At 57.7% G+C, this 10222-nt stretch overlaps 1 protein-coding gene across 9 annotated transcripts in view; it reads left to right on the top strand.

Moving 5' to 3' along the window:
- TLE3 (TLE family member 3, transcriptional corepressor) overlaps positions 1-10222 on the top strand; it is a 51958-nt gene that overhangs the window by 26839 nt on the left and 14897 nt on the right. For 4 of the 9 annotated variants that reach the window (XM_040493123.1, XM_040493121.1, XM_040493124.1 and 1 more), the window contains exons 8-10: positions 349-423; positions 8045-8249; positions 9827-9843. In XM_040493123.1, the coding sequence (XP_040349057.1) occupies positions 349-423; positions 8045-8249; positions 9827-9843 (297 nt within the window). Of the gene's footprint in view, positions 1-153; positions 454-8044; positions 8250-9826; positions 9844-10222 lie in introns of those variants that run through there. The other 5 variants (XM_040493120.1, XM_040493118.1, XM_040493116.1 and 2 more) reach the window with 2 other exon arrangements.

Below are 10222 nucleotides of genomic sequence, written 5' to 3'. Positions count from 1 at the left end.
CTGAGAAAACTAATCATCGAGGAATATCCTCTCCTGTCTAGCTCCTGTTCAAAGGCGTGGAAGGGAGTTTTTCTGTATGTGTGGTAGAGGAAGGCGGTTGGCCGATGGCCGTCTTTGGGCGCATCCCTATTTTAACTTGAAACAGTTCATGGGACGTTTGCACGAGTAATGCACGCTCGCTGGAAAGGGGTGAAAGAAGACGAAAATGCCCTGCCCTGCCTGTTTAGTGGGCCTCTTCTGCTTTGTGAAGGGGGGGGGGGGCGCGTCCCCGCCTGTCCCGAGCGGCCCTCCCTGTGCCCTTTGTGTCGGGAAGGCAGCCGCATCTCACGCACCCCCTGTTTCCCACAGCACCAGCAGCAGGTGGCACAGGCCGTGGAGCGTGCCAAGCAGGTCACCATGACGGAGCTAAACGCCATCATCGGGGTACGTGGACTCCCCAATCTGCCTCTCACCGTGTGTATAGCCCTTTAATTCCTCTCATTTAACCGTAAACCAGAGATGGACCCTGACCTTAGCTGGCCTCAAAGAATGGCGGCCCCAGGGCTCCGGCTTCCCGTGGGCTTGGCCCCGTTTGGGGGCTCTCTCCCCATCAGCTCCCCAGTGGCCCCCTACTCCCCACGTTGAGGGAGTGCCCCACATGCCTCCACCTCTAAATTCATCAGCCCCCAGCCTCCCCAGGGGGTGGGGCTCCGAGGTCACCCTCACACCCAGCCTCCTCCTCAGGCCTCCCTTGGGGGGGGATGGCCTGTCCACCCTGTGTCCCCTCCCTGGCAAAGGTCTGCCCTTCTTTGGCCACCTGGGATCAGAACTGTCTCTGCTGTACTGTTGATGTGAAACGTGCTGTGGAATTTGGGTTTGGGCTTTGTCGTGCCGGGCACTGAGCCGCCTGGCGGGGCGTTGGTCACGCCCCCTTAGGAATTCTACTGGGGGGTGTTCTGGAAGTCCTATCTCCCCAGGAGCAGGGAAAGCATCCAAGAATGCTTTGGGAGGTCTGCTTCTGGTGGGACCCCTCAGTGGAGGGAGGAAGCCAGATCCCTCCCCTTTTGCGTCCCTGACTCGCATCTCGGATTCACGAAGCATCTTTCTGCTGCTTTGCGTGAGGCTGAGGACATCTAAGATAAGCAGCTGAGGAAAAACAGCTCTTTTCCCGTGACTTTGGGCAAGGCTCTTAGCCTCAGGCGTACCTGTCCACCTCTGGGCCCTAAAATGAAGGGGGTGGGGGAGATCAGTGCTTCCCACCCAAGGACAGCTGGCTCGTTGGTCCCCAAGGGCAGCTTCAGAACAATGTAGATTTCAAGGCACTCTCCCTGCAGTTCTTTTCCGTAGGTCTGGGGCGTGGGACTGGGAATCTGTGTTTCTGAAGTTTTTTTTAGCTCATTCTGAAAGGTAGTCAGGCTTGGGAAGCCTGTGTCCCCGACCTGTGTCGGTTGTGTCCCGGGGTCAGTCCCGGGGCAGTCACGCAGTGCTGTTGCGGGAGGGCACCGGCGGAGGCGCGAGCGTGGGCTAAACCCTGGCAGTGCCAGGGTGGGGCAGAGCAGGGTCCGGAAGAGGGACTGTGGGGAAGTGGTCAGTGCCTTCAGCCGTGGAGCTGGGAGGCAGTGCTCCTGAGGGTGAAATCCTAGCACCGTAACGTGGCTGTCTTCTCTGAGATCAGCCGGCAGGGGGTTTTTCAACCCTGACACCTGTGAAGTTTGGGGCCAGACACTTTGTTGGGGGGGCCCGTCCTGGGCACTGTAGGCGTTGAGCAGTACGCCTGGCTTCAAACCCACTGGATGCCCATAGCAGCCCCCCACACACAGTCGTGACCCCCAAAACTGTCTCCAGACATTGCCAGATGTCCCTGGGGGCGGTGGGATGGCTTCCGGCGGGGAGCCACCGGCGTAACCAACGGCCTTGGTTTACAGAGAGGGGAAGTGATTCGTGGATGGTCACATAGTGTCCGGGAGCGTCTGGGGCCTGGGGCCTCTGTCTCAGTGACCCGTTCACGGCTCGGTGGCCGATAGTGGTAGAAGGGGGACGCGGGGACGGGAAGTGCACCGTGAGCTCTGCCTTCCGAAATTTCTCCTCTTCCAGCCCCTCGCGTCCTGTCCCCTCTCCAGGCCGAGCCTTCCCGGCCCGCACCGGGGCCACAGTGGGTCCCCTCCCCCGCTTCCGCCTCCCTCCTTGGCATCGAAAATCCTCTTATGAAAATAACTTTTTTTTTTTTTTTTCTAAATTCTAAGAAAAGAGCGAAATTGAGGAAGAAACGCTGCTTGGATTAGCTCCACTTCCTTTAAGTAGTATTTAGGAAGCTACAAGTTAGGTCAAGGCAGCTCGAGGCAGATATTGGAATTCAATTAAAGCCAACGAGTGGGGCCTGTGACCCCCATTTTCAAGGTAATTGCTTCTCCGGCTCTCAGTGAATGCAGCCGTCGCCCTGTCATTAAGCAGGCGGCCGTCTAATCGCTGCGCCTGACAGAGCGTCACAAGGCAGGAATTACGGACGGCTGAGGACGGCCGCGGCTTGCTCGCACTGGGGAGCTGGGCTTGACTGCACTCCGGCGAAGGGGCGGCTCGTCTCGCCAGGGAGGAGAGGGCAGAGCGGGCTGGTAGCTGAGCACACTGGGGAAGGCGAGGTAGAGGGGGAGGGCGGGGGCGCAGGGGCCGCCAGGGGTCCTGGGCCCAGCAGTGAAGGGCAACTGGTGGCTCTGCCCCCGTGGGGCCGTCCGATTTGCCCATCTGGAGGGAGAAGTAGCCCGGCCCCTTGGCCTGGGAATTAGGGGGGCTTTGGGCAAGGTTCCTCCGGGCCTCAGTTTCTCCATTTATGAAAAGACGGAGGCGGGCTAGGTAAGTGTGCTGTGAGGTGCCTGCTTCAGTGCGATGTGAGAGGCTCTCTTGGGCGTGGAGTTGAAGGATTCTGAGTCCGTGTCTTGGCTTGACGGTTCAATGTGTCTGGCGTGGGTGGGTGTCCGCCGTGGCAGATTTATTGCACGGAGTAGAGTATTTCTAGGCCTCCTGGCGAGAGAGACTCGGATCCAACATCGGGCTGCTGTAAAGGGAGAAGGGGACAGAGGGGCGGAGGAGGGAGCCCAGGCTTGCTGGCTCAGCACACCCCCCTCTCCAGGGAACTCAGATATCCTCGAGGGAAGACGGGCCGGGAGATGTCTCTGTGCCAGCCGGGGCCTGGCAGGACCCAGTTATCGTAGACCCCATTCTGTTACAGGCCCGTTTTTTCTTGGATCCAAGTTGCTGAAAGGGTCAAGATTCCTAAGCACGGGGCAGGGGGGGGGGGGAGCGGATTTTGTCCCTTGAGCAGTATCCTGCAGAAGGCATCCCTAGGCAGATTAAAGACCCTGTGAGCTGACCCAGCAACCGTTCCCAGACTCCTTTTTTTTGTTGGTGGTTCTGTTTTGTTTTTACGTTCTGCGCTGGCCAATGGTAATGGAACCTGACGAGCGGAGGGCGTTCATCTGCACGCTGACAGCGTGGTCTACATTCCTTTGGAAATGTATTCGTGGGAGGCATGTGATAAAGCGTTGACTTTTTTTATTGTTTTCAGCGGGGCGGGGCGGGGCGGGAGGGGGGGCTGGGGGGGGTGGGTGGGCGGTGGGGAGGACGAAGAGGGAGATTGTAGCCTGTCACAAACGACATGGCATTTGGAAGCCATACCTGAGGTTTTTTGCATTCACTCCAGGATGTAGATGTGCAGGATTCAGTTGACTGAATTTTCCACGAGGAGGAAGGTGCAGAGATCGTGCTTTAGAATACATCAGCTTCTTTCGGCCCGGCGGCGCGGTGGGGAGAGGGCACACTGGCTCGGAGTCCTGGCTCTGCTTGCCTCCCCATCTCTGAAATAGGATAACAAGGGTTGTTGGGGGCTCTGAAAGCTATCACGGAGCACAGAAGCTCAATTCGGCGTGGAGCCCTGGGGCCCACCGGCCGTGTGCGATTAGAAGGAAGGGGGAAGGCCCAGGGCTGCTCTCCCAGCAATGCTGGGAGGGTGCCAAGCGTTCATTGAATGCAGTTCGGCCTCTGTGCTTCCTCTGGTGGGCGTCCTCCGTGGGCTTTGGCTCAGCAGGTGCTTAGACAACTTCACTAAGTTCAACCCAAACCGTGAACCTGAGAAGCGAAGCATTAAATCAGCCAGCAGAGGCATTAAAGCGTGATGTGCATAATCCAATTACATATCCTCTACAAGGACGAGCTTCCCTGTCAGCCTGTCCTGTAAGTGGCCATACCTTCTGAGCCCAGGGCGCGGGCACGTGACACACGTGTGGAACAAGGGATTCGCTTACAGCCCGCCGGACGCGTTCTGTGACGGGCTCGTGTTCTGGCGTGAACGAGCACCCCTGAGTGGGCTTGGTTCCAGACGCTGAGTCCCTCTTCGGGGCTGGGGGTGGAGGGGGGATTGCTAACTTCCTTTCACATCCCAGATGGAGAAGTCTCGGCATGGGAAGGAATGGTAGAGACTGGAGACAGGCTGCAGCAAAGCGGTGAGCGCAGTCCCTTCTTGGACGGTGGACTTGATTCCCTTCCCTCCCCAGCCGCCACCCTTCCACTCACGGGGCACTGTATTTCAGCACATCGTCCTCTGAAGTCAGGGACATGCCGCAGGGGACAGAAGTGTTGCCTGCCGTCCCGCCTGCAGAGGGTCTGGGGCTGCGACACGGGACGGCGAGGCAGGTGGCTCACCGCCAGCCAGCTTCCCCTGCCATGTTGGGGAGAGAATTTCGTTTCGCTCTCTGTTGCAACCGAGACTGCCATTAGCAGATGCTACGCCCAGCAAGCGCTGACATCTGCCCTCGCCCCGCGAGAGAAGCCTTGGCGGTCGGCTCCTGAAGTCCCTGCCTCCCGGAACCTTCTGGACCACTCCTGACCGTGCCTTCAAACCATGCAGAGGAGACCTGGCGCGACTTTCTGGCTGTGCAGGGAGTGCTTTTGTACTCGAAGATGAGAAGTATTATGGAAATCTCCTTTCCTCTGTTGCAGAGAAGACACTGACGCCTGACGTGCTATGGCAGATCGCCAGGCAGCCACCATAGCCTTTGTTTCTGATGCTGGCTCACTGGTTTATGCTTCCAGGAAGCAGGGCACCCCACTGGTGCTCCCTGTCCCCACAAACTGTTCCAGCTGCCTCTCACTGGGCCTTGGAGAGGGGGCGCGGATCTGGGAGGTGGTCACGTTCGGACAGAGCCACTCGGTTGACTTCCTCTGCATGTCTACTCAACATTATCACTTATTTACCCAGCAACTGTGCACTGAGCCAACCTGCCGGGCACCTTCAGCGGTGCGGGGACGGATAACACCAGGTCCCTGTCTTCCTGGAGCTCCCAAGCTGCCAGGCATCACATAAAGACGAACGAAATGGTTGTATTTGTGATCCATTCACAGTTCTTGCTAACGTTTCTCGAGGACCTACTTGGCCTTGACACGTAGTGTAATGCATGGGGGTCCGTGCACGATGAGACCACGAACAGAGGCCCAGAGAGGTCCACTGACTCAACCAAGGTCTCATGGCTGATAAGGTGGACGTCCAGCTTCTACCCTTCAGGACGTCCACGCTGGCCCTGGCGTCTGAGCTGTTAGAACTCAGAAGGGAGACATGCGTCCTGACCAGGAGGCTGGGGGAAACTTCCAGAGGAGGTGGTATTTGAACTGGCCGGGCAGCCTAGAAGGTTCGGTAAGAGGGCCGAGCTTACCTGGTAACACGAATCAGGGTGTTTGGAGCTCTTCAACGACCTCTTCTCCCGAGCACAGATCCTTCGTAAGCTCTTTCTCCAGAAACCGAATTGCTCATGGCAGGAGCCAGCCTTGTACCCACGCAGCTGCTTCTCTGAAGCCGTTTGCTCTCCTCTCCGCTCCCTCCGGCGATCTTACTGGCCAGGCACTGTAAAAAGTGGATTAAATACCTCACGCGTTGCTTTCTGGGATTTTACTAAATAGTTAACGCTGGCAGAATTAAAGGGCCTGCCAGCAACTGGTCTAAAACCACAGGGCTGCTGGCTCAGACTCCTCTTAAAACTGGGCGTGTAGATACAGTTGGATCGTTGGCCCACACCGGGGAACGGTGGGTAGCCATTGGAAGGGATGTGTTGATTTGTGCCTAACAGTCTTAAATTAAAAATCCAGTTGTCTAGTAGTAAGGTCCGCGAGAGCCTGTTTATTTAGGAATAGAGTCACAATTTGTAGATCTCCATTAAGGAAAGTCTAAAGCGACTCAGAGTGGAATCTTCTAGAGAGTGGGATTGAAGGGTAATCTTTTAAGAAAAACTTGTAAATCCGTACTCATTTTTAATATTTTCTGACCATGTATCATTTTTTTTCCTCGTAATAAGGCCTAACGATGATAATTTCTTTAAAAATGAAAGACAGGAGAGATCAGCTGTGAGCTCCCGTGTTTTAAAAGAGCCCGAGCCACCGGGCTGGGCCGGGTTGGGTCTCCGCATGGGGACCCCTGGGCTTTTGTTTCTGCTCTGGCATCTCGGGGCATCTGGGGTTAGGCTGCACTGGGGACCACTGCCCACCAGCAGCTTCCATGAGCCACCTACCAGTAGATGATCCAGCTGATGTGACCACCAGTGGATCCCAGCCTTTCACGCAGAGCTGAGAAACAAACCCTCGGGGGCCACCAGCGTGGCGGTGGCTCTGGTTGCCATTGGCTTTGGGGTGAGCCCGGTTTGCCATTTGCAGCTTCGTTGGGGAAGAGCAGGGCCCCTAAGCCCTGGTTGCTCACGTTTACTGCCTCTTGAGGCCTCCAACCAGAACTATAGACCTTCCCCCTGTGTTCTGTTGACTGCCAGCTGTGGCCCGAAAGCCAAGTTCATGCTGATAGGCGAGCTGGTCAGATTTTTGCTCTTTGTCGCCCCCGCTGGCCCTTCTTGCCTTGAGGGTCTCCCTGGGAACACTCTTTGGATAAGACCGGCGGTTGACAGAGCGGAGTCCAGATGGCACTCTATTGGCTGGAGTTGGCAAGCCACTGGCTGCCCAGTCCAGCCCGCCAAGTATCAGTTTGCCTTCTGTAAAATGGGCCTGACCCTTCCTTTGCCACCTGGTTGGAAGGGTCAGAGATCAGATTTGGAAAGTGCCAGGCGTTCAGTAAACGTTGGTTCCCTTCTCTTGTGCTTAGTTGAGAAGAGGTGTTTATAGGTGGGTATCCGCGTATCCAAGGCCCCAGCCACTCTCCAGAAATATTTGGCCGTGGTGTAGCCCGCCCCACAGTTCCTGTGGTTCTCGGCGCACAGCTTGGAATGATAAGATAAAGGGCATTTTGTAGTGGCTGCTGGGGAGGGAACTAGGCTACCCACACCGGTCCCTTGGATGCCGACTGGAAAAAGAACACCCTGAGGCTAGTCCGGGCAGGGGACGTCTGGGGTTTCAGGGAGCAGAACCCTTGGCTGGGCACTGTTATCACTGCTGTTGACGATGAGCAGGTGTAGATTTGAGAACAGCGGGGAGCCCCTTGTAAGCCCCCTGGCAAATGATAGCTGGGATTTGAAACCTGGTCTGTCACGTCCCAAAGCCCCAAGTCCTTGTTAACCGTTCTCCACCCTGACGTCCCCGTGCCGTTAGCTCTCATTCCACTGGCCCCAAGCTCCCTCCTCTTGATCTTGGGGATTTTCTGCTGTGGCCTGCCCTGGCTCAGTAAGCCAGCCTCGAGTTCCTCAGAAACGAGGGAGGCTTCCCAGGATATGGGCTCGGGGTGGGAGCCACCGGCTGCTCATGTTGAAGGCGTGCAGGCGTGAGCAAACATGACCGCCAGCTTGAAAATGGATCCTTCTCAACAGCCCTCAACCCGAGGGCTGCTTGGTCTTTAAATGCACGCTTTTTATTGATCCCGGGCTCGCAAATGGACTGTGGGAAATTCTGTCCTGAAACTGGGGGGTTGAGGGGGGGGGGGGGATGGGCTGGGAGTTTGAAGACCCCAGTCTTGGTGCCTCGGTTGCGGGTCCATTAACAGACTGCCTTCATCCGGACAGCGTGTGTGGACCGAGCTGGGGGTAAAGGTTTTGGAGGGCACTCCCCCGCCGTCCACGCTCCCCCGCGCTCACCACCCGCTTCATTACAGCAACAGCAGCTCCAGGCCCAGCACCTCTCCCACGCCACGCACGGCCCCCCGGTCCAGCTGCCACCCCACCCGTCAGGCCTCCAGCCTCCAGGGATCCCCCCGGTGACAGGGAGCAGCTCTGGGCTGCTGGCGCTCGGGGCCCTGGGTGGCCAGGCCCACCTGACGGTGAAGGACGAGAAGAATCACCATGAGCTGGACCACAGAGGTGCGGCCCAGAGCTGGGGCAGGGGGCGAGGTTGGGCTGGGGGCTGGGGGAGGGGGGGTTCCCGGTTCCCGCGGGCCCTACTGTGCGTGGACACGGCAAACGTCATCACCCTGGGGTCAGGAGTTAGCAAAAGCTTTGGTGCCATCTGTTGAATTCCTGGTCTGTGGCAACCAGAGTCCCACCCCGCATGACTCCCCCCCCCCCCACCCCCCCACCAATGCCTGACGTGGCCCCGGCGTGCTCTGCCCTGGGAAGCCTGTCGTGCAGGCACCCTCCCGTTATCCTAGCTACAAGCTGCCCATCCTTCAAGGGTCAGCCCCAGTCCCATTCCTTCAAAAGTGTGCCTTCCAGTCTGGGCTGGGGGCCTTTTGCCAGTTCCCAGGAGAGTTGGAGAGCTGGGGTCCCAAGAAGGAGCCCTTGGTCACTGTCCTCTTGTATCCTCCCCCTGGAGAATGTTACGTCCTCACCGAGATCGGTAGTCCTTCGAGAACAGGGGCCGGGTTCCCCGGCTTTTAACTTAGCGTGTATGTCTCACCAGCGCACGTGCCTTGGGCAAGGTGCACAGTGGCACCCTAGTAGACTGTCTTTAAGCGGAGGTAGCTATCACCCTACTGAGGGAGATGACCGGAAGGACTTGGAACGAGAGACCCGCCCCCCCCCCCCCCTTCACCAGCCCTTACCGTGAGGACCCCGGCAGCTGCACCCAGCCCGGGCTTCATTCAGGAGGGCTTAGTTTGTCGGGAAAAGAAAAGTCGTGGCTCCCTGGCAGACCCTTTTCAAAAACCACCGCCTCGTGCGCTCTGCCCTTGGATGTTTTTTTCCCGGTTTTATTGAGATGCAATTGACGTACAAAATCGTGTAAGTCGAAGGTATACACATGGTCTGATTTGCTCTTAGCTGTTTACCAGGGCGTATGGCTAGTGCCTTCCCAGCCCTCCCCGGGCACCACGCCGTCCGGCCCGGGCCAGGGCGCCAGGGTGGTAGCAGATTGTGGGAAGTGGACGGAGGCACGGTTGTGTGTCCCTGCAGAAGGATGCCCCACCTGGGAGAGGAGGCGGGTCTCCTCACAGCAGAGAAGAGAATCGGGGAGCTAGTGCCTGGCTGTGCAAAGACACAGAGAGAACGGTGTTAGTTGAAACACAACAAAAACCGCTCCCACAGTTCCTTTATTTACTTGCTTGTTTATTTTAAACAACGCCCAGATCCGCTAGGTCGCCTGCATAGCAGGATCCTCTTCCAAACCTTGTGACTTTAAAAACTGCTGAGCAGGAATCTCGGTGCCATCCTTGGCACATCAGGGAGAGCAGGGCCACAGCCCCCGCCCCACCCGGGACCGGTGGCCAGTGGGGAGCATTGGAATCGGGGCGGTTAATTTTCAAAGCGAGAGATGTCACCTCATGGCCCTGCCTTGGCTGACCCACGGTGACTCAGAGAGCCAGGCCTGCGGCCCATTTTAAAACCTGTGAACTAGCAAAGCTTAAAAACCAGCTGCAGGAGACTGACCCTTCTCCCTTTTTTTTGTCTTTTTGTCTTGGGGGGCCTGACCCTCCTCCCGTCTGGCTCTTCCGTCCCTGAAGAAAGAGAATCCAGCGCGGTAAGTGTCAGCACGCTGGAATCTGGGCTGTGGGGGGTGGGGGGGGGGGGGTAATGCGGGAGGAGGAGGGGACCACGTGGGATCCTGGTGGGGGTTGTTGTTACGAAACAGGAGTTGCACCTGTTGAGAGTGACCTTCGGTTGGGGAAGCTGTCATCTCTCCAGCCTTCCTGTCCATCATTTGGCAGATGAATAGTTTTCAGTGAGCTCTAACTCTCTTTTTTATGAGAGGTGATTAACCAGAGAGGTCAGCTGGCCAGCCCGTGGAGTTACTGGGCCCCCCACAGGCAACCCCGGGGCGGGGGGGGGGGGGGGGGGGGGCGGCCCGGGGGGGGGGGGGTCCCCCCCCCCCCCGGTGGGGGCGCCCCAAAAAAAAAAAA

The sequence above is a fragment of the Herpailurus yagouaroundi genome, unplaced genomic scaffold (genome assembly GCF_014898765.1).
Source record: "Herpailurus yagouaroundi ecotype Mexico unplaced genomic scaffold, PumYag 184, whole genome shotgun sequence".
In the NCBI taxonomy this organism is placed as follows: Eukaryota; Metazoa; Chordata; class Mammalia; order Carnivora; family Felidae; genus Herpailurus; species Herpailurus yagouaroundi.
Note: the sequence above shows the minus strand (reverse complement) of the source record. Positions and strands in the feature narration are given on the sequence as shown.